Below are 23,890 nucleotides of genomic sequence, written 5' to 3'. Positions count from 1 at the left end.
CATAGAAGGGCAGTGTTTTTAGAAGGAAGTATAGAAGTTTGGTCAAATTTGGTTTAGAAAAGCTCTTCATTGTTTTGCTTATTGAAAATATTAGCTAAGACTTCTTTGTAGATTAAAAAGAATCTTACATAAGAGTCCATACTATAAACTTTCCTGCATTTGTCTGTTGAAATTTTTATGTATATTTTTATAGCTTAATATATAGTTATTGCATGTGTAATTTAGAGAAATTTCAGCTTTTTGTTTTTAGATTTTAATGTTATAATTATATTTTACTTATTTGCTAAGATTTACAGGAAATTGACTTTCAAAGATATGCTATTAGTTTTCCTAAAGGCTAATTGAAGCCATATTTTATAAGCTCATAGCATATACTGATATATGTACAGATTTGGTAAGTAATATAAACATTTCTATGTAAGACCATGTAAAGTATACATTAACATTAATAAATGTTTTGGAACTAAAAAAGCCTTATGTTCAACTATATTTTTATAAGAAGAAGCCGCAAACTCACTTTCTTCATAGTAATTGAAAATTTTAGAGATTTATAAATGACTTACTATGATAAAGGGAATTTCTAATATTCATCACAAGTACTATATATACCATGTCAGTTAAGTTGGAGATTTTTTTTTAATGGAGTAATCTGTTTCTGGTATGACAGATGCTCTTTATTTTAGCTTTGTCTTGAAATGACATTGCCTTTTCGTTAATCCAGTTATTTAACTTCAGCAAAAGCTGAGCACAACTGCATTGGTCAGTGCTATTGGCCAAATTCTTCTGGTTAACGCATCAGCCTCTTTGCCGTATTCACTTCTATCAAACTAGCTCAGATTTATACAACATCTCATCTGAGCTATTATAAATATTGTCTTAACTGTCCTCTTTCTCTTATAATTCATCTTATACATGGTTTCCAGAAGTTTTTATATAGTGGCATTCAAAACCCCTAAGTTCTTTTGTCTCACTTTCAAGGTCCATTATCTGGTAATGGCCTGACTATGTTGACTTTTCACTCACTGTCACCCTTGACATACCAGTGGTCCAGTAAAACAGAAATTATTTGCTCTTCTCAGCACATTTTCCCAATGTATTGCTACCTCAGTTCTTTGTTCTAGTTTTGCTTTCCAGCTGAAACATTCCTCTCCATCTCTGCAGGTTCAAATCACACCCTTCCTTCAAGGCCTGGTTTAAATATCTTTTTCTCCACTGAGTTTTCCTCAATCACTTTTTCAACCCCCTCAATTCCTGCCAAATGTGGAAGTGACCTTTCTTTTCTGTTAATTACTGTTTTGTTTTATCTGTGGATTTTTCTGTTAAGTATTATCTCTAAGGTTGATGGTTATGGTGCTGTGTACCCCAGGTTCTTTCCTACTTCTCTAAACCTTCCTCTTGGCTTCTTTACTTTATTATTATCTTTTCTCTCCCTTCCTCTTAAAAATTGTTTTCTAGGGTTTTATCCTTGACTTTTTCGTTTTTTCACTGATGAAACCTTTTAAGTGAGGATATCCAAGTTTGTGCCTTTACTCTTGCCCTTCTTTAGAGCTTCAGACTTATATTTTCAACTGGTCTATCTGACCTTGCTGGCTCCATACGTACCTTAAAGTTGGCATGTCTGTAACATAACCTATCTCCCCTTTTACTTCTTCAAAGCTGCACTCTTCTATTTTTTTTTCTCACTTAATAAAATCACCATTCATTCATGTGCACAAGCCAGATATAATTATGCTATTCAAAAGTCTTTTTCTGCATCTATTGAGATGATCATATGGTTTTATCCTTCAATTTGTTAATATGGTGTAGCACATTGATTGATTTGCGTATATTGAAGAATCCTTGCATCCCTGGGATAAATCATGGTGTATGATCCTTTTAATGTGTTGTTGGATTCTGTTTGCTAGTATTTTGTTGAGGATTTTTGCATCTATGTTCATCAGTGATAACTGGTCTGTAACTTCCTTTTTTTGTAGTATCTGTGTCTAGTTTTGGTATCAGGGTGATGGTGGCCTCATAGAATGTGTTTGGGAGTGTTCCTTCCTCTGCAGTTTTTTGGAAGAGTTTGAGAAGGATGGGTGTTAGCTCTTCTCTAAATGTTTGATAGAATTCACCTGTGAAGCCATCTGGTCCTGGACTTTTGTTTGCTGGAAGATTTTTAATCACAGTTTCAATTTCAGTTCTTGTGATTCGTCTGTTCATATTTTCTGTTTCTTCCTGGTTCAGTCTTGGAAGGTTATACCTTTCTAAGAATTTGTCCATTTCTTCCAGGTTGTCCATTTTATTGGCATAGAGTTGCTTGTAGTAGTCTCTTATGATCCTTTGTATTTCTGCAGTCTCTGTTGTAACTTCTCCTTTTTCATTTCTAATTTTATTGATTTGAGTCCTCTCCCTCTTTTTAGAGCGTCTGGCTAATGGTTTATCAATTTCGTTTATCTTCTCAAAGAACCAACTTTTAGTTTTATTGATCTTTGCTATTGTTTTCTTCGTTTCTATTTCATTTATTTCTGCTCTGATCTTTATGATTTCTTTCCTTCTGCTAACATTGGGTTTTGTTTGTTCTTCTTTCTCTACTTCCTTTAGGTACAAGGTTAGATTGTTTATTTGATACTTTTCTTGTTTCTTGAGGTAGGCTTGTATTGCTATAAACTTCCCTCTTAGAACTGCATTTGCTGCATCCCATAGATTTTGGATCGTCGTGTTTTCATTGTTATTTGTCTCTAGGTATTTTTTGATTTCCTCTTTGATTTCTTCAGCCATCTCTTGGTTGTTTAGTAATGTATTGTTTAGCCTCCATGTGTTTGTGTTTTTTACGTTTTTTTTCCCTGTAATTTATTTCTCATCTCATAGTGTTGTGGTCAGAAAAGATGTTTGATACGATTTCAATTTTCTTAAATTTACTGAGGCTTCATTTGTGACCCAAGATGTGATCTATCCTGGAGAATGCTCCATGCGCACTTGAGAAGAAAGTGTAATCTGCTGTTTTTGGATGGAATGTCCTATAAATATCAATTAACTCTATCTGGTCTATTATGTCATTTAAAGCTTCTGTTTTATTATTTATTTTCATTTTAGATGATCTGTCCATTGGTGTAAGTGAGGTGTTAAAGTTCCCCACTGTTATTGTGTTACTCTTGATTTCCTCTTTTATAGCTGTTAGCAGTTGCCTTATGCATTGAGGTGCTCCTATGTTGGGTGCATATATATTTATAATTGTTATATCTTCTTCTTGGATTGATCCCTTGATCATTATGTAGTGTCCTTCCTTGTCTCCTGTAATGTTCTTTATTTTAAAGTCTATTTTATCTGATATGAGTATTGCTACTCCAGCTTTCTTTTGATTTCCATTTGCATGGAATGTCTTTTTCCATCCCCTCACTTTCAGTCTGTATGTGTCCCTAGGTCTGAAGTGGGTCTCTTGTAGACAGCATATTTATGGGTCTTGTATTTGTATCCATTCAGCGAGCCTGTGTCTTTTGATTGGACCATTTAATCCATTCACGTTTAAGGTAATTATCGATATGTATGTTCCTATTACCATTTTCTTAATTGTTTTGGGTTTGTTTTTGTAGGTCCTTTACTTCTCTTGTGTTTCCTGCCTAGAGAAGTTCCTTTAGCATTTGTTGTAGAGCTGGTTTGGTGGTGCTGAATTCTCCTAGCTTTTGCTTGTCTGTAAAGCTTTTGATTTCTCCATCGAGTCTGAATGAGATCCTTGCTGGGTAGAGTAATCTTGGTTGTACGTTCTTCCCTTTCATTACTTTAAGTATATCATGACACTCCCTTCTGGCTTGTAGAGTTTCTGCTGAGAAATCAGCTGTTAACCTTATGGGAGTTCCCTTGTATGTTATTTGTCGTTTTTGCCTTGCTGCTTTCAATAATTTTTGTTTGTCTTTAATTTTTGCCAGTTTGATTACTGTGTGTCTCGGTATGCTTCTCCTTGGGTTTTTCCTGTATGGGACTCGCTGTGCTTTCTGGACTAGGGTGGGTATTTCCTTTCCCATGTTAGGGAAGTTTTCAACTATAATCTCTTCAAATATTTTCTCTGGTTCTTTTTCTCTCTCTTCTCCTTCTGGGACCCCTATAATGCGAATGTTGTTGCGTTTAATGTTGTCCCAGAGGTCTCTTAGGCTGTGTTCATTTCTTTTCATTCTTTTTTCTTTATTCTGTTCCACAGCAGTGAATTCCACCATTCTGTCTTCCAGGTCACTTATCCGTTTTTCTGCCTCAGTTATTCTGTTGTTGATTCCTTGTAGTGTAGTTTTCATTTCAATCATTGGATTGTTTATCTCTGTTTGTTTGTTCTTTAATTCTTCTAGGTCTTTGTTAAACATTTCTTGCATCTTCTTGATCTTTGCCTCCATTGTTTTTCCGAGGTCCTGGATCATCTTCACTCTCATTATTCTGAATTCTTTTTCTGGAAGGTTGCCTATCTCCACTTCATTTAGTTGTTTTTCTGGGGTTTTATCTTGTTTCTTCATCTGGTACATAGCCCTCTGCCTTATCATCTTGTCTTTCTTTCTGTGAATGTGGTTTTTGTTTCACAGGCTGCAGGATTGTAGTTCTTCTTGTTTCTGCTGTCTGCCCTCCGGTGGAAGAGGCTATCTCTCAAAAGTTGTTTTTTTTTTTTTTCATTTTGTTACAGTTAGTTGATTGGGGCCTCTGTAATAGCCATATTTCTTTTGAGCTTTTTACTTTTCAATTATGCTGAAGAACTTGCTGTTCCCTAAATGCATTATGTGAATCCATGATTCTATACCTTTTTTTTTTTAAATAAATTTATTTATTTTTTGCTCCATGGGCTTTCTCTAATTGTGGCGAGCGGGAGCTACTCTTCATTGCAGTGTGCAGGCTTCTCATCGTGGTGGCTTCTCTTGTTGTGGAGCACGGGCTCTAGGGCACGTGGGCTTCAGTAGTTGTGGCATGCAGGCTCAGTAGTTGTGGTGCATGAGCTTAGTTGCTCCGTGGCATGTGGAATCTTCCCAGACCAGGGCTTGAACCTGTGTCCCCTGCATTGGCAGGTGGATTCTTAACCACTGTGCCACCAAGATAGTCCCCTATACCTTTTTATATGCTGTTTCATTTACCTAGAAAGTCTTAAAGTAAGAATTATATAGACTCAGTTGTGAATCTCAGCTTCACAATTAATTGCTCTGTGACATTAGCCAAGTTAATAAGCTTTTCAAGTACCTGTTTACTTATCTATAGAATTTTAATGATACATGCACAGAAGAGAGATTGTGAATATGAAGTGGCAATACACACACATACATACACATATACAGGCCTATGTTGTTTTTATTGCACTTTTTAGATATTGTATTTTTCACAAATTGAAGATTTGTGGCAACCCTGCATCAAGCAAGTGTGTTAGCACAGTTATTTCAACAGCATTTGCTCACTTTCTGTCTCTCTGTCACACTTCGGTAATTCTTGCAGCATTTCGGACTTTTTCATTATCATCATATTTGTCATAGTAATCTGTGATCAGTGATATTTGTTACTATTGTAATCATTTTGGGGCACCATGAACCACGCTCATATGAGATGGCAGACTTAATCGTTAAATGTCGTGTGTGTCCTGACAGCTCCACCGACAGGCCATTCCCCCATCTCTCTCCCTCTCCTCTGGCCTCCCTAATCTCTGAGACACAACAGTATTGAAAACAATATTGAAATCAGGCCAGGTAATAACCCTACAATGGCCTCTAAGTCTTCAAGTGAAAGGAAGAGTCACAGCTCTCTCACTTTAAATCAAAAGCTGGAAATAATTAAACTTAGTGAGGAAGGGATGTTGAAAGCCGAGATAGGATGGAATCTAGTCCTCTTGAACTACTTAGCCAAGTTGTGAATGCAAAGGAAAAGTTCTTGAAGGAAGTGAAAAGTGCTACTCCATTGAGCACAGACATGATAAGAAAGTGAAAGTGTCTTATTGTTGATATGGAGGAAGTTGTAGTGGTCTGGAGAGAAGATCACATCAGCCACAACATTCCTCCAAGCCAAGGCCTAGTCCAGAGCATGGCCTTAACTCTCTTCAATTCTGTGAAGGCTGAGAGAGGTGAGGACGCTGCTGAAGAAAAGTTTGAAGTTAGCAGAGGTTGGTTCATGAGGTTGAAGGAAAGAAGCCTTTTCAGTAACATAAATAAGTGCAAGGTGAAGCAGCATGTGCTAATGTAGAAGCTGCAGCAAGTTATCCAGAAGATCTAGCTCAGATAATTCATGAAGGTGGCTACACTAAACAACAGATTTTCACTGTAGACCAAACAGCCTTCTATTGGGAGAGATACCATCGAGGACTTACATTGCTAAAGAGGAGAAGTCATTGCCTTGGCTTCAAAGCTTCAAAGGACAGGCTGACTCTGTTTTTAGGGGCTAATGCAGCTGGTGACTTTAAGTGGAAGCTGGTGACTTTAAGTGCAAGCTAGTGTTCATTTACCATTCTGAAAATCCTAAGGCCCTTCAGAATTATGCCCGTGCTTTATAAATAGAACAAGACAACCTGGATGACACACAGCACATTTGTTTACAACATAGTTTACATGGGAAAAGGTCAGAGTATCAGCATTCATAGGAATTTGGAAGAAGTTGATTCCAACCCTCATGGATGACTTTGAGGTTTTAAAACTTGAGTGGAAGAAGGCACTGCAGATGTGGTGGAAATAGCAAGAGAAGTAGAATTAGAAGAAGAGCCTGAAGATGTGACTGAATTGTTGCAGTCTCATAATAAAACTTGAAGGGATGAGGTCTTGCTTCTTTTGGTTTAGCAAAGAAAGTGGTTTCTTGAGATGGAATCTGCTCCTGGTGAAGATGCTGTGAAGACTGTTGAATGACAACAGAGGATTTAGAATATTACATAAACTGAGTTGGTAAAGTAACAGCAGGGTTTGAGAGGATTGACTCCAATTTTGGAAGAAGTTCTGCTGTGGGTCAGATGCTATCAAACAGCATTGCATGCTACAGAGAAAAACTAGACAACACATAATTTATTTATCAGGTTCATGTTTTTAATCCATGAGCACTGTTGCCTGGTAACAAGGATGACCTTCTACCTCATCATATTTCCAACTACACACTTTGACTCAAAACAACCAGATCATAAGGGGCATCAGATTCACTTATAAGATAGAAACATAGCATATGCCCTCAACCCAAGTCACAGCTCATATGCAAGTAAACAAGGTCTTCACACACAGGTGAGAGTGAGGCCCACCTTGGCTATCCATATACTCTGCAAGAATTGTTGTTTCTCTTGAAACGACTTTATAGGCACAGCTATTAGGGTCTCAAAACAGACATATTCAGTTATAAGAATTAACACACTCAGGGAAGTTCAAAACTATGGCTTCCAACCATTTTCAGTTTATTGCAGCCACATGGTTCATTAATTTTAATGGAAAAACTGCTAATAGAATTTTACTTAAACCACATATTTCTTCTGGATTTGGGTCTATAAAATTTCCTGAAGGTAAGTCTAATAGTTTAGGTGTCTAATAGCTCCTGTTGTGTTTAAATTTCTAAAAAAGAGAATATAATGACATCCACTTTGGGTTTTGGCATATGGCTTTAGATATCTATCTCTAAGAATATGTTGCTATCCTAAGTTTCTTTTTAATAGTATATTCATCGTATTGATAAAAAGTAGACTGGTCTGCTGCTGTGAAAAATTACGGTGATTATAAAGTTTATAAAAGCCACGTACATGTATTATACACATAGTCATGTAGATGCTGTATTACTTTAATGGGAGTACTTAAATATACTATGCTGTTTGGTATAGTACAGATGCTTCAGCTTAAACGTGGGGAAAATACTCCCCAATCTCTCTAAAGTGAACGGTTCCATTTGTATACAATGATACTCATTTTGTGTAAACTCTGAGAATTGTTACGGGGCCATTTATTTCATCTTAGGTGGCTAGACCAACTTCTCGCAAATGGGAGTTATGCTGTACTCTACTGAAACCTGGCAGTATGTTGCTCCAAAAAATTTTAAATTGATATTTCTGTTTTATGATTTAGATAACAGGAAAAGAAAAACTGTTTTAACTTCAAGAAACATAATGATTAATCAAAAGTGTTAACATATGGTTTAAAAAGATTTGTAGCAAGAGTGGCATGAGCATATAGAAAATAGTAAGAATAGTAGAAGATCTTTTCAGAGAGTAAAAGAAGAAATTTACCATTGAAGAAAGAATAGTACACATAGAAGAAAGAATAGAAAATAATCTCCATCGCTTAAAGAGAAAGGAAATTGTGGCAAGCTTTATAGTGAAGGTTTAAAGAAAGAGGAAAGAAGAAATAATTATGAATTGCATTTTGCTAATATTCACATACTGTAACTCCTTCGCCATTTGATTAACTCGGAGAGCAGAAGTGGACTTTAAACTAGTTCTATTTCATTAGTTTTGTTTTTCATTGGCAGTAGGATATAGTTAAGAATTTATTTGAGGACTGCTGGTTTTACTTTATTCTTTTAATTGGCATTGTTAAATTACTGTATATATGATAGCCAGAATAGTAGCTTCTGTTGTTGGTATCATGTTAAGTATATACTTCATTGAGGATATTAGTTTTATTAAATTTTAAGTTTTCATCTCTCTTTTTTACTCTATGCTTTTACTGTTAGGTGGTCTGTATTTTGCTTCCTTGTTTTGTAGTTTTCGTTGTTCGTTTACATACTAGAAAACACACAAACCCCAAACCCTACATGATTTTAACTTGTATTTTTAATCATTTTGGAGTAGAGACTGAGCCTTGGAAGCATATTGACATTAATTCTGATCCTAGAAATCGTCTAGCTGTGAGGTCAGGGACATACTAATTAAACCTGTGATCTTAGGCTCTTCATTTATAAAATGGTTATTATTTTAAGGATCTAATCAGTTGACACATACAAAATATTTTGCCCAATACCTGGCGTTAAGTATGTATGCATGCAGTCAATGACAGTTCTCTCCCCTTTCTTCATTTCACTTAGTTTAACAGAAACTTGAGCTACTGCTTTTGGTCATGTAGAAGAAAAATTTTTTTTAGTGAAACTATCCATTGTCTACGTCCAGCATAAGTTTCAGGGTTATCTGATTCTAGCCCTGTCCATTGTCTTTGGGCTATTTTATTTTTACAGCTCTTTATATGTTTAGTTAACTGATAGACATGTAAATTCTGTTATGTCTAGTAGAATTTCGATTGACTTCCTTCTCCTCTTTGGAAAAAAGTAGTTTCACTTCTGGTTGCAATTCATTTCAGCATTCTTTTACCTCCCATCAATTTGTGCTATTTTGATTTTTCCTTTGAACTGGTTATAACATTTGCCTGGTTCCCTCATTGTATGAGTAGAGTGAAATCTTTCCCATGTATTCACTTTATATCTCTATGAGAGTCAAATTTTACCCTTTGTCTTAGAAAATTATCTTTCTTTATTATATTTAAATATTAATATACACTATTTCCAAAAAATGTCTAAATAAATTCTCCAGAGTAGATTAGTTTATTAAACACCTAGTATGTGCAGCATACTAGTGTTTTATTTTAATCATTTGATATTTGAGATGTTCCAACAGTGATGTCAACTTTACAAACAATGGCAAGTCTTACTATAAATATTTAACCACTAAGGATTCATTTATTTATTATTTTAATACCAATGTGATATTCTCAGGGTAAATTTTCCAATGTAAAAGATTTGTGTTGTATCTTTCATCGCATAGTGTCTTGAATATAGTGGTACTCTATAATTGTGTTTTGAATGAGTGTATAGATAAATAAAGGAGTCCCAAAAAGACCACAAACACTTTTTCCCCCTGAGGTGTCTCATCATGTTGTAATGAGTAGAATAAAGTTTTAAGTTTCTTTTTTATTTTTTATTGAGGTATAATTAACATATTATATTAGTTTCATGCTTATAACATAATGATGTAATATTTGTATATATTGCAAAAGTGATCACAATAAAATCAAGTTAACATCATCATATATAGTTATACATTTTTTTTTTCTTGTGATGAGAACCTTTAAGATCTACTCTCTTAGCAACTTTCAAATATACCATACAGTATTATTAACTATAGTCACAATGCTGTATATTATATCCCCATGATTATTTATTTTATAACTTGAAATTTGTACCTTTTGAACCCCTTCACCCACTTTGTCCACCCCTGCCCTCTGCTTCTCTCTATCCATGTGCTCATTTGTTTGTTTTTAGGTTCCATACATAAGTGAGAGCATAAGGTATTTGTCTTTGTTTGACTTATTTCACTTACTATAATGCCCTCAAGATACATCCATGTTGTTGCAAATGGCAAGATTTCCTTTTTTATGGCTGAATAATATTCCATTGTGTGTGTGTGTATTATGTTTTCTTTATCCATTCATCCATTGATGGACACTAAGTTTGTTTTTGTAGCTTCGATATTATAAATAATGCTGCAGTGAACATGGGGTGTATATATCTTTTTGAGTTAGTATTTTTGTTTTCTTTGGGTAAACACCCAGAAGTAGAATTGCTGGATCATACAGTAGTTCTATTCTTAATGTTTTGAGAAACTTCCATACTGTATTCCATAGTGTCTGCATCAATTTACATTTCCTCCAGTGGTTCACAAGGGTCCCCTTTTCTTCCTATCCTCACGAACACTTGTTATTTCTTGTATTTTTGATAATAACCATTGTAACAGGTGATATCTCATTGCAGTTTTGATTTGCATTTCCTTAACGGTTAGTGATGTTGAGCACCTTTTGGACATACAGATGACCAGTGTGCCTATTGGCCATCTGTATGTCTTCATTGGGAAAATATCTATTCAGATCCTCTACCCATTTTTTAATCAGATTTTTCTTTTTTTGCTGTTGAGTTATATGAGTTCTTTATGTATTTTAGATATTAAGCCCTTTTGAGATATATGATTTGCAAATATTTTCTCCCATTTAGTAGGTTTTAGTTTGATGTAGTCCCACTTGGTTATTTTTGCTTTAGTTGCCTTTGCTTTTGTTATCTAAAAGAAGTCATAAGAATCCAGTTTCCATAGACTGAGGAACCAAAAACTACTTTAGCATATCACTTTAACATATTACTTTAAGTTGTGATAGCATTTTTTTCTTCCTCTTGGGAAATTGCTTAGAACTTGCCTATGTTTGCCTATGAGCAAGAGATTAAAAAAAGGAAAATCTCAGATTTTAGATAGTAACTTGGCCTAAAGATATATGATTTTGAAATATTTCTTCCATATTCTTTAAACTTATTAAACTCATTATACAATGCTGTCTATATTTTGTTAGTTCCTGTTTTTATTTATTTTTTGGGGTGCTGTGGGATTTTCTTCCTGGTATGATAATAAAGAAGCAGTGGTGATTTAAATAGCACAGTTTTTTCTTTTCCTGTTCAAAAATTATATTTATATCATATGATTTTTTGTTGACCATGCCAGCAATGGATTATGAGGACTTTCCCTCTACCTGTCTCTTTTAGAAATTAAAACAGTTTCTTTAGTCATTTGTGTAATTCTAAAAATTGCTCACTAAAATTTTTGGTATACAGTGTTGCCTAAACAGCCCTTAGGGAAGCACTATTATTCCTCAAAGAATCAAGTAGAGAGGGAGCCTTTATTTGTAGAATACTCTGGAAAGTAATTAAAAATAACTAAAATGGTGGTAATTTAATCAATCATGTGATCCCTCTTTTATTAAGAATGTGACCATTTCTGTTCCTTATGATCCTGCCTCAATCTATTTAAAGCTATTATATATTTCTCTTTAAATCTCTAACCTAGGTATACTAGATATATCTTGAATCCATTGAATTACATTTATCCATTAAATTATTAATCAAAGGGCATTTCCTATAGGGAACCTTTCTTATAAAGAGGTAATACTTTTCTAAACAGCGACTTTTACCCTGTTTTTTGTCAGTTAAAAAAAATTCATCCATTTATTTTGTATTTACTAACAGATCTTCATATTTAGATATACTGTTTAGATCTTCTTCAATTCTTACATATTCTTTGTTTTTCATATAAATGAAAGAATGTTGAAAAAGGGAGCCTGGGCTAGGTAAGAGAATCATTAAATGGAAATTAAACATCAAAAATATTTTCTAAGTTAAAAGTTGTAAAAATCATCACTGTATTGGTATTCTCCTGTTGAATTAACTATTAACAGATATAAACAGATTTCCTTGGGTATAGTTAAAAGTACATGGATATTTTCACCTGTTTCTTGTTTAGACTTTATAAGAGTTATTATTCTTATGTAAACAAAGCAGAGTTGACCACAGGCAGAATTACTGGAAAAAAAATTGCATACTATTTGGAAACTTGGTGCTTCTTTGTTTGTGTGGTGTTCTGACTTAGTGTGCTTTTTTTGTGTTTTAGAAGAGGTCTGTCAATGAAAAATGATATGCCCAATGACTATGCTAATTACCATTACAAAGTTAGAGATGAAGAAGTGCCCTTCAGTGCACTTTTAGTTAGCTTTAAAGCTCTAAAGGAAGGAACATATGATGACCTTGTATCCTCTAAGTCTTAGAAAACCAAGGATTTCACATTTGAAATGAAGCAGATTGTGTCTGTACACTTGCTTAAGACTAAAAGCAAGCAAAGAAACAAAATACCCAAAGAAACAAAATTTTGTAGATTTCTACTTCTTAAAAAGTGTTGGCTAAATTTTTACAGAAATTGGTGCTGTTGGGTATGGTTGATCTTCTGAATTTAAAGATTTTTGGGCATAGACTGACACCAGTCAAGTTTTAATAGACCAAAGAATACTGTAGCAGTTTGAAGCATTAAAAATTGTAATTTCTCTTCTAGATGAGAAGATAATTATATTTTACATATTGAATTTGTAATTTTCATTATTAAGCTTAAAAATTCCCATTGTTAAACAAACATGTATAAACATGTATACCATCTTTATTACTAAATTATATTTAGGGTATGTATATGTAGACAGTATTTATGAATGTGGATTTTCTTTTTTTGGGTGAGTTACTGTTATTGGATAGTGTGACTTCTAGCATAGAGAAAAACTTTAGAGGCTTAACTGAAAAATCTAGTTTCCATTTAGAGGATAATACATTTATACGTTCTCTTTTCTTTCACAGCACTACTCATTTGTTTTCTTATTTTATTTTTAAAATAGGATGTGAATTATAATATGTTCAGTGAACCTTTATATTACCAAATTTAAAAAAATTCCTGAAAATTTCACTAATGTCTCATAAGTTGAAAGTACATGTAAATTCCAGGCATTTTAGGTTCAACTTCCCTTATGTCTGAAATAAGTTTTGATATGATTAAGGCTTGTACCTCCAAATCTAATATTTACTGGTCTGTTGCAGATTCTTGATATCTTTTCACAAAAGCATCATTTCTTTGAGTACACTGGTTGGTCCCTATTAGTATTTAGTTTGGATTAGACTTTTTTCCTCTCTTATTTACCCAGAGCAGATTTTGATCAATGGGATAGTATAGCTCATGGAGTTTGAGTACTACAACCAGGAAGGGCAATGAAACAAGAGGTCTTCAGAATTATATTTTTAAGCATGTATATTTTTTTCTTTGTTATATTTAAAAATTTGCCTCATGAATCTACTATTTAACTTAGGAACCAGAACATGACCACCTCTAATAATCCTCTTCTGTCCTATCCCTGTGTTTTCCCCCAGAGGGAACCTCTGGCTTAAATTTTTGTTATAGTTTCCTTGCTTTTGTAAAAAAAAAATTTGTTGTATATGTGTGTATATATATGTATATCTCTAAAGAGTTTTTCTTGTTTATATGCCTTATAAAAATGGGTTAATACTGTGCAACCACACCTGCAGTTTTCTTTTTTTCACCCAAATTTATGTTTTCAGGACTTACCCGTGTTGTTGCATATACATATATTTCTTTTACTTACACTGGTATAAAATATTCTAATTTATTAATTAGAATATTATTAACATTCCCACAGCTCATTTAATCATTTGACTGTCAGCAGGTATTCAGGTGTTGTCACTTATTTGCTGTTGTGAACATTCCTGCTAGGAGTATTCTTACACATGTTTTCAGTGATACCAAGTCTGTATTCAGCAGCTTTGCATAGGGGAGACTTTTGTTGAGACAGGCTATTTTCCCCCTCATGAGTGATTTCTTTTCTATTTTTCTTTTTTGCTCATTCCTCTTGACTTTTTAATTTTGATTTACAGAAAAGCTACAAGAAATGGACAAATAATTCCTATGTACCCTTCATCCACTTTCTTCAAATGTTAACATTTTATAATGTTTGCTTTATCTTTATTCTTTCCCTCCTCCTCATTCTCTCCCTCTTCCTCATTCTCTCCTTTTTTCTTCCCTTTCCTCTTCTGCTTCTCATTATTTATTTAGTGTTCTTTTTGTTCTTTTCCTGAGGCAATATAGCCAAAATACTGCGTTCCAAAGTAACCTAGGCTGGTTCTTGCCCTTCACCCTCCACCCCCATTCCTTAGTTAATGTGATTATATTATTTATTTGAAATATGGTTCAATTGCTGTTCTTCGTATTCCATTTCAGGATTCGATTCTCCTATTCCCCTGCCTCTTGATTTCAGTTTTATTTTATTGAGTATGTGAAACACTAACTTGGTTCCAAAACTCAGAACCATATTACAAAACTACACTCAGAGAAGAGATACTTCCCACAATTCATTTCTTCTGTCTTTCCACTTCATTCTACCTCTCCTCCACGTATCAGTCTCTAGTTTTGGCTTCATCCTTCCTATGTTTCCTTTATAACAAACAAGTAGATGCATGCGTCTGTGTCTTTTCATGTATTTAAGGGCTATTTGTATATTTTCTTTTTGGTGAATTGTCTGTTCACATTTTTTTCCTGTTATTCTATAGGCATATTTTTCAGTCTTTTTCCCCCCAAGTTTTAAATGTTCTTTATATACTAGGAATATTAGTCCTTATCTGTGATATATATTAACATATCTTTTTTTTTTTAGTTTGTCAGTTTTTTTATTTTATTTAAGATAATTTTTGACAGACAAAATGTTTTTATGTATTCTGTAGTCAGATTTGTCAGTCTTTTCTTTTACTGTGTCTGGAATTGAGTCATAGTTAGAAAGGCGTTTCTTATACCCAAGATAATGTACTTACATGATCTCATATTTTTGTTTATACTTATATGGCTTATTTTTTAATCCACTTGTAGCTTTTTTTTTGGTTTGTTATTAATGTGAGATATGAGTCTAATTTCAGATTTTTCCAAATGGCTAATCAGTTGTTAAGGCACTGTTTATTAACAAGCCCATCTTTACCTCAGTAATTTGAAATACCACTTTTGTCATATACTTAAGTTTCACGTATACATGGCTCTACTTCTGGACTTTCTGGTATACTCTTCTGATGTGTTTATTGCTGTACCAAATAAATACACTGTTTTAATTATAAAGGGTTTATTGTTTGTTTTAACATAATTTATTACAGTATATCTTAATAAGGTTAGTAGTATGTTTTACTATAGTTTAATTTAGTTTATTTGAATAAGAGGGGTGAGTATCCTCCTTATACTTTTTCTTTTTTACGTTTTTGCATTTTACTTTTTCCATGTGATATTTAATGTCCATTTGTCTAGCTCCATTATAAAAAAAGCTTATTTACTTTTATTGGAATTTTATTAGGCCTATAAATTAACTAAGGGAGGATTGGCATCTTTATGATGTTTAGTTGCCCTACCTATCCAATTACAAGGGTCTTTACCTTTGTTCAGGTCTACCATTGAGTCTTTCAGAAATGTTTCAAAGGTTTCCTCATGTTTCTTGCTAAATTTATTCTTAAGTATTTTATCTTCTTTGTTGCTATGGAAAATAATATTTTTGCTACCATCATATCTTCTAAATTGTTATTGTTTTTACATATGAATGCTATTGATTTCTGTTCATTAAGTTAATATCCTGCTACTTTACTGAATGTGTTTATTGTTTGAGTTAGTAGGAACATGAGGTGTAGTTTTCCTCCTTTTCTTATTTTTATGCTTCCATTTAATTTCTCTTGTCTAACCACATTGCTTTAGTGAGTGCAGTGTTAAGTGGTATGGAGATAGTAGGCATCCTTATATTATTCCTGATCTTAGAGGAAACACCTATAGATTTTTTTCATTAATTAACATGAATATTAATTTTCATTAATTAATTAACATTAATTAACTTTAGGAGTGAGATCTGTATGTTTTATCTTAAGAAAGTATGCATCAATTTCTATTTGTTTGAGTGTGTGTGTTTTTTTTTAACAGATACAGGTGTTTGATTTTTATCAAAAGCATTTTCAGCCTTAGAGCTAGTTATGCTATTTTTCTCTTTAAGTCTATTAATGTAGAATGTTATATTAATGAATTCCCTAATAGTGAGCCAACCTTGCATTCCTGGATCAAACCTGACTCATTCATTGCATATCATTTTCTCAATTTGGTGTTAGATTTTGTTTACTAATATTTTATTTAGAACTTTTACCTAATTATTTTTAAGCAATACTCTAAAAATCTTTAATTGTTCTGTTTTTGTATTGTCTTTATCAGGCTTAGCTATCAATGTTATGTTAATGTTATGTAATGCTAATGAAGTTTCCCTTCATTTTCAATGCTCTGTAATAATTTTAGAGCATTGGGATTATTCATTTTTCGAATTCTTGTTGGAAATCCTCTTGAAATGCTTTATCTATAGGGTAGTTGCCTCATAATTTTATTTTTTCCCCAAGGAAATTATATATTTTTAAAGAATTTTTTAGCTTTAATCCAATCAACTTTTATAAACTGTGTTTCTGTGGAGAATTGCCCATTTTATCTAGATTTTTCAAACCTATTTACTTAGAAGTCTGTAGAGGATTTATGATTAAAAAAATTCTTCTGTTTTAATTATTATGTTACTCTTGTCACTTAATTTATCTATTTGTACTTTTCTCCTTTTATTGTTAATAAACTACTATTTTATTTGATTTTCTTAGAAATTCAGGATTTTGATTAATTAGATCTGCTTTATTTTCTTAATCTTTGACATCTGCATTATCTTTATTATTTTTTTAATGTGCGTTTAAAGTTTTCTGTGTTATTCGTATTTTAGTTTATGAGATGGAAATTTAATTCATTTTTTAGATTGAAGTGTTCAAGGATCTAGATTTTTTCTAAACTGCTTTAAATGTATCCCATAGATATGTAATGTTTTCATTATTATTTCTTAGAAATCTGTAATATCTTGACAGTGGAAAATTAAAATTGTATTGTGATTGGATGGGTAACGGAGTAGGTGAAAAGATTCCTGGAAAAGGTTGTTGATATTATTTCACCACTTTCATTAGAGGAAACTGTGGCTTAGAGGGGTTTGTGTAATTTGCTGCATAACAAGTAAGTTGTTATTGTTCAAATTTGAATCCATTTCTGATTCCACAGCTATGGCTTTTACTTAGGCAGTAATATTGTGAGGTCACGGAGGTACTGAATAGTATGGCATAATCAGGGAACTGTAAGTAGCACAATGTGACTGGAGTGAAGCTGGCACTTGGTGGTATCATTTCTGGCTTGGGCAAATAGTTCATTGAGATACCATTAACATGAAGCAAAGCAGGTTTATTTAAGATGATGGGTAAGTCTGAGGAATGTACGAGACAGCTAAATGGACTGTCTGGTAGTTAGGTGAGCATATGGATCTGGAGGTCTGTAGAGTGGTTTGTGCTAGAAATGTGAATTTCGGTGTCATTAGCTTATAGGTGATAATTTAAATAATGGGTTCTGAAAGTGGTAAGAATAATGTGAACACTGAGAAGATCAGAGGGTGTAGGAAACAATGAAATTAAGACTGAGTGGAAAAGAGCCTGAAAAGGAAACAAGAAAAAAAAAGTTAAAATGTTAGGAGGAATTTAGGATATAGTGGCTTACAGGTGCCAAGGGAAGAGTTTCAGGGAAAAGGGAGAGTCATTAGTATTATGTGCTCTGGAGAACTAAAGGAAGATAAAATACGAAGTGTTCATTTGACTTAATAATACCTGAAAGGAAAATTAATATCATAAAAAGTGGGTCTACTGGCATGATGAGGGTTGGGTGAGGAAGAAGCAAATGGAGACAAGAAATCTGGTTAAGAAGGGAAAGTATGATAGTGGTAACTAGTGGGAAGTGTGAGGGTGAGGGGGCCTCCTCCCACTCCCTACTTTCCTCCCTCAACCTCTCCCTTTGCCTTCCCCTTATTTATCTCTTTTCTTTCCTTTCTCTCCCTTCCTTTATTCTAGCCTCTTTCCCTCTTTCTTTTCTTAATATGGCATACTTGAACATGTAATGTTACAGAATGAGAATTTAACTCATGACAACATGACATCTTGTCTTAGATTATGGCTATAAATGTGAATAACATAAAGAGATGTTAAAATGTTCAGGTGGTGGATCAGAATGATATTTTTAAGGGTTTCTTGAACATAGGATCATAGTCACACATACCCTTTATGCCTGGAAGTAAAACATACTTGTCCAACAAATTTTAACAATCTTTGAAATAATGATGAAAATAATTTCAGCACAATGCTAAAAGCTTTACATATTTTAGTCATTTAAAACCTCATCAGCACCTCTATGCTAGTTTTACAGATGAGGAAACTGAAGGAAGTTAAGTAAACTTGGCAGATGTTGTACACTTGCTTTGGCAATATGATTTCAGAGTCTGTGCTCTAATCATAAGGCTGTATTCCTCTTCACTATACTATAGTACTTATTTTCATTCCTTTAAAAACTAATTAGTAATATTTTTGGTATAATTGTAATTTAGAATTAGAATATTTTGACATTTTAGGGAAATCTGTTAGCATATAGAATAGTGAAGATTAGCAAAAATTTCTGAAAAAGATATGTAAAGTACAAACACGGGTTGAAATTCCCGTTTTCTGTATTTTAGTTAAAATAGTGAAATGCTTGTGGGAGAAGCTACAATACCTTATCCAGTATGGCACATAGTATTTGAAAAACACAATACTGCTACACAATGAAAGTGTATATAAGATAATTAAATAATCCTATATGGTACCAATAAAAAATTGATACATTCCTTAGTTTGTTAATACCTCATGACCTTATAAATGTCTTTCTTTAGGGAAAAATGCAATTTCCATTGTGAGCTGCCTTCCAGAATTTATGGTAGAACTTCACTGACGTTGCTACTGATGCCAATGTGGAATAAAGGTCTTTATAATTTAGAAAGTCAAAACGTATAAATGAATTACTGTTAAAAATGATTTAGTTACTCTTCTTAAACTTTAAAACACACAATACAAATGCATTTGAATTTTTAGAAAGAACGTTTGAAAATAAAGTAATATCTGTTTATTTTGCCATCATCAATATTTTTGTCTCATTTCATGTTTGGAATTGGCTTTCCTTTTGTGACCTTTGTATTTGAACCCTAATCACAATCTAATAATATTTTGTTGTGAAACTAATTACAGAGTTGCATTTCAACATTATTTTTATGTGGAAACAACTAAAATTGACTTTAACATGAAAAATCTTTTGCTGTTGTAAAAGAAGAAATTAACACAGAGACAGTGGATTAGCTATTTTAACGTCATTGTTCTTCCCCTTAGCTCGCTTTATTGTCATAAGTATTTCATTTGACTTCCCTCCTGGGTCATAAGGTCACTGAGTACATGGATGCGTGTCCTGCTCATTGCTGTCTGCTCAGTACCTAGTGCCTGTGTTTGGCACTGGTAGGCATGCTAGTGCTTTTTCTTAACTAATTGAATAGGTAAATAATATATTTGAATAATGTCTCTGAGTTGCAAATGCACCTCTTATGGTAATGTGTTAGTATGTAGCCATTAAGACATTATTAAGTTGTTTTGTTTGCTTGGGTCTCACATGGAAATGTCCTGTTCAATTTAGAAACACTAGTTTTAGATCTCAGATAAAAATCCCTGAAAAATAGTCATAGAATCCTCATTTTCTATCTCATTGCTTTTACATTCCTTACCCCTCTTTCTTTCCCTCCCTCTACTCCCTTTCTTCCCTTCAACCTGTTCTTTATTTTCCCTTTAATGATCCTTGTTTTGTTTTGTTTGTTTTCCTTTAGTATCTGGAGTCCATCTTTCTCCAGCCTCTCCTGAGATTGTATTGGACCATGACCACACTTCTCCTTCGGTTGGCTGCCTCTCTTCTGAGCCCATCATTTCATCACCAGAGAATACACATGCAGACAACAGCATTGTCAGTCAAACTTTTCCTAAAGCACAGGTAAAGACAAGCATATTTTTATAGGAACTTTGCCTACTTAAAAATTTGCATACTGATTTAATTGAAGATTTCCTGATTTCCATTTTTTTTCCCCTCCTGTAGATACTCTAACTTTGAGGTTAATATCTAGAATTCTAAAAACTGAATACTGTGTTTGTTTTGTGGCACAATTGCAAGGTATTTAAGCAGTGTTAGTTACCAAAATACTGTTTGAAAACCAAATATGTTTTATTAAAGTTGACTTAGTTTTGCATTGCAGATCGTGAACTTCAAAAAGGAAAATAATTACAAAAAAACTATTTCTCTTTTCAGGGAAGCTTACCATATGTTTTCAAGTATTAGAGTGTTCATTTCAATTTTAGAATAAGACCAAAAACACAGCGGTCATAGCATTTATTCATTCAAATATTTGTCGATTCAGGCCTTGTGCTAGACGCTGGAGTTATTCCAGATTTCCAAAGTGCTGTTATACAATCTTGAGTCACCCGTTGTCTTTACTAGAAAGTGATGATCAATTAGTGGTTATTGATAAATTTTAAAATCTGATTTATAACTTAGTATATAAACAAATTCTGAGTGTGTGTAAATTCAAGAACTGGTATCAGATGTATTTATACTTAATATACACTCTCAAGAAAAAGTTTTAAGTTTTTAATGCTTTGCTTGGAAAATAATAAATGCTTTAAACTCTGAAGTTTACAGAAAATTTTGTTTCTTATTGCAAAGATCAGGTTGTTGTAATAGTTTGAGGTCTTCTGTTGATTTACTTAAAGGGTGAAATAATTTCGGAACCTTTGCTACAACTTAATTTCCAAATGTGGTTTCTGGTGCCCTTTGGATGTTTTCCTTCTTGGTGCAGTGTAAACTTTCCCCTCTTGTGTTTTTTGTTTGTTTGTTTGTTTGTTTGTTAATGTGGTTTAGATTCAGCAATCAGCACACACTCATCTGGATATCTCACTTTTTCCGTTGGGTTTAACTGAGGAGAAAAGTAATGGAACAATTGCTCTTGTGGATGATTCTGAGGATCCTGGAGCCAATGTATCAAACATACAGCTTCAGCAGAAAATTTCAAGTCTGGAGATGAAACTCAAAGTATCTGAAGAAGAAAAACAGAGAATTAAAAAGGTATATTTACATTTGCCTAAAAAATAAATGTTTGAATTGCAGATACTGGAAATATGATATAATCCCAACTTCTGATTAAAAATTCAGCAGTGGAAAAGCTATTATGCTCTTTGGCTGTAGGTTTAAATCAGTCATACAAGCTTATCTCTTACGAAAGTCTTTGATAAGAAATTTCTAGTTTTAAAGGTGTACTTTTAAAGATATGAACATCTTTTACTGGATTTTTTTTTTCGCTAATGAATGCTTTCCTTCTGGTTTATTTTTATTTACTTTGAAAGCAGGTAGTGTTGTATTTCTTATGTACGTTAGAAGATCTGTAATATTCATTTGTCCCTATGAGAAGTCAGACATGATGGGATATTTGACAAGATTACTTAGAAATACAGCTATTTTAGTAAATTATTTATGTGTTCTCATTTCTGTTTCCTACAAATATCTCTATAAAAAGACCTTAGCAAATTTATAGAAAGTATAGGTAGAGGTAGAGTGTTGTTTATAATCAGTTTAGATGCTTTTATTTATTTATTAGCATGAATAATTTTAGTGTTACAGCAGTGTTAGTGTTATATCAGTGTTTGATATTGGTCTGGGAATGAGAGTGAAGCATACGTTTTATAATATTGTTGAACTTTGAAAACCGTACTTCCGGTGGGTTCTTTCCTTACCAAATATTTTCTAAATATGTTCATTGAAAAAACTGAATATATTTTATGCCTTTAAATATTACAAAATTTATGCTTGGATTTTTTTCTTTTAGGATGTGGAATCATTGATGGAAAAACATAGTGTCTTGGAAAAAGATTTCCTTAAAGAAAAAGAGCAAGAGGCCATTTCTTTTCAAGATAGATACAAAGAACTTCAGGTAAAAACAGTGAATTATAAATTTAGTATGTAGGCCTTTTGATGAAGCATGTAATATAACTCCAAAAAGTGCTCAATGAAAACTTTATGAACGAAGCATCAGATACTTGCTTAAATATGTAAAATACTGACTAACATGTGTGAAATTAATGATAAATGCCATTTTGAGGAGCACGAATCCCTGAGAGGCCATGCAGGTTAGCTGATTCAGACTCAGCCTGGCGAAAAATATTCTGTTTCTGATGATTTTCTCAATTTGGAAATTAGACATTCCAATTTTTCTTATTGTGATTACATTTGAAAAGAGCTTAGAATCGTATAAACACCAAACTGAGATATTTAACCTTTTTCATAAATTGTTTGTAATCAATGTCACCTCGTCTTCTCCTCAAATTTCCTTAACAAACTTGTTTCTTCTGCAGTCTTCCCCATCCCAGGAAATAGCAGTTCTGTCTTTCCAGTTGCTAAAGCTGAAACCCACATTTATTCCTTTTTGTGCTTACCCCATGTCTGTTCCTTAAGCAAAAACCTGTTGGCTCTACCTTCAAAATATCCAGGTTTTGACTGTTTGTCATTATGGTCACTGCTGCCAACCTATTCTAGACCATCCTTATTTCTCCCTTGGAATACTGAAGTATCTTCTATTCTAATCTTTTTTGCTTCTGTCATTGCCCACTTACAGACCATTCTCCACATGACAGCCACTGTGATCTGTTTAATAGTTAAAGCTGCTCATGTCATTTCTTTGCTTGGAAACCTTCAATGGCTTCTCACCTCACCCAAACTAAAAGTCAAGTAAGTCCTTAAAATGGTTTGCAAGGCCCTCCATTTTTTTGTGTCCCTCCTCCCTGTCTTTTACCTGATTCTTTCTCTTCAATCGTTTTGCTTTATCCCTATGTCTAGAGCACTCGTCCCTCAATTTTCTGCATTGTTTACTTTTTTATATCATTCAGGTCTCCGCGCACATAATCACCTTATCAAGGGAGACCTTTCCAAACAATGCTGACATCCCCTACCAGCCTTCCCACATTCTGCTTTATTTTTCTCCATAGCACTTTTCACATCTGACAAACTATGTATTTACGTGTTTATTTGCCTAGATCGTTTTAATAGTCTCCTCAGTGGCCTTCTAGCTTCTACCCGTGCTCTTCTCCCTTAATGAGTCTTTATTTCATCAGGTGGAGTAGTGTTTTTAAAAAATGTGAGTCAGATCATTTCCCAACCTCAACTGTCATTCTCCTTTCAGTGTAAATCTTCTGGCTTCTCCAACTTTTCCAGTTTGCCCCCAGCTATTTACTTACACTGAATTCATAATAAGGTCCAGGCGAATGTGTGAGTCTGTGTTACTGAGGGCATTCCTTGCCTGTTGGAGTGGTGAGTGGAGGGAAACAGTTTGTGATTCATTCAGTTTCTCTGACTGGAATGCTCTTCCTGCAGATATCTGCATGGCTTTGTTTAAAAAAATGTAAAACTTGAAAACAAGGAAAATGGTGAGCAGTATGTTCTTTCAGTGTCCTATGAAGGCATTACGTACTACTCAAGGATTATTTAAAAGAATGTAGTACTCACTGTGAATGTGACTCACTGTTACTATTGATTAAAAGTCTCAGTTGTATTGACATTACATGTTAATTAATTTTTTTCACAGAAGAGGTGCAAATAATATCTTTCTGTTAGAATTCAAAGAAGAGTGTT

The 23,890-nt window shown here is 33.5% G+C and overlaps 1 protein-coding gene and 1 long non-coding RNA gene across 6 annotated transcripts in view; one reads left to right on the top strand and one right to left on the bottom strand.

Moving 5' to 3' along the window:
* The window catches only part of LOC132528792 (uncharacterized), a 738,513-nt gene that overhangs the window by 186,164 nt on the left and 528,459 nt on the right, over nucleotides 1-23,890 (bottom strand). The window lies entirely within an intron of this gene.
* The window catches only part of CCDC91 (coiled-coil domain containing 91), a 398,338-nt gene that overhangs the window by 107,878 nt on the left and 266,570 nt on the right, over nucleotides 1-23,890 (top strand). For 4 of the 5 annotated variants that reach the window (XM_060166652.1, XM_060166648.1, XM_060166650.1 and 1 more), the window contains exons 5-7: nucleotides 20,049-20,209; nucleotides 21,131-21,334; nucleotides 22,092-22,196. In XM_060166652.1, the coding sequence (XP_060022635.1) occupies nucleotides 20,049-20,209; nucleotides 21,131-21,334; nucleotides 22,092-22,196 (470 nt within the window). Of the gene's footprint in view, nucleotides 1-19,073; nucleotides 19,163-20,048; nucleotides 20,210-21,130; nucleotides 21,335-22,091; nucleotides 22,197-23,890 lie in introns of all 5 variants that reach the window. The other variant, XM_060166651.1, reaches the window with a different exon arrangement.

The sequence above is a fragment of the Lagenorhynchus albirostris genome, chromosome 11, assembly GCF_949774975.1.
Source record: "Lagenorhynchus albirostris chromosome 11, mLagAlb1.1, whole genome shotgun sequence".
Classification (NCBI taxonomy): Eukaryota; Metazoa; Chordata; class Mammalia; order Artiodactyla; family Delphinidae; genus Lagenorhynchus; species Lagenorhynchus albirostris.
This window is presented reverse-complemented; position numbering and strand designations above follow the sequence as displayed.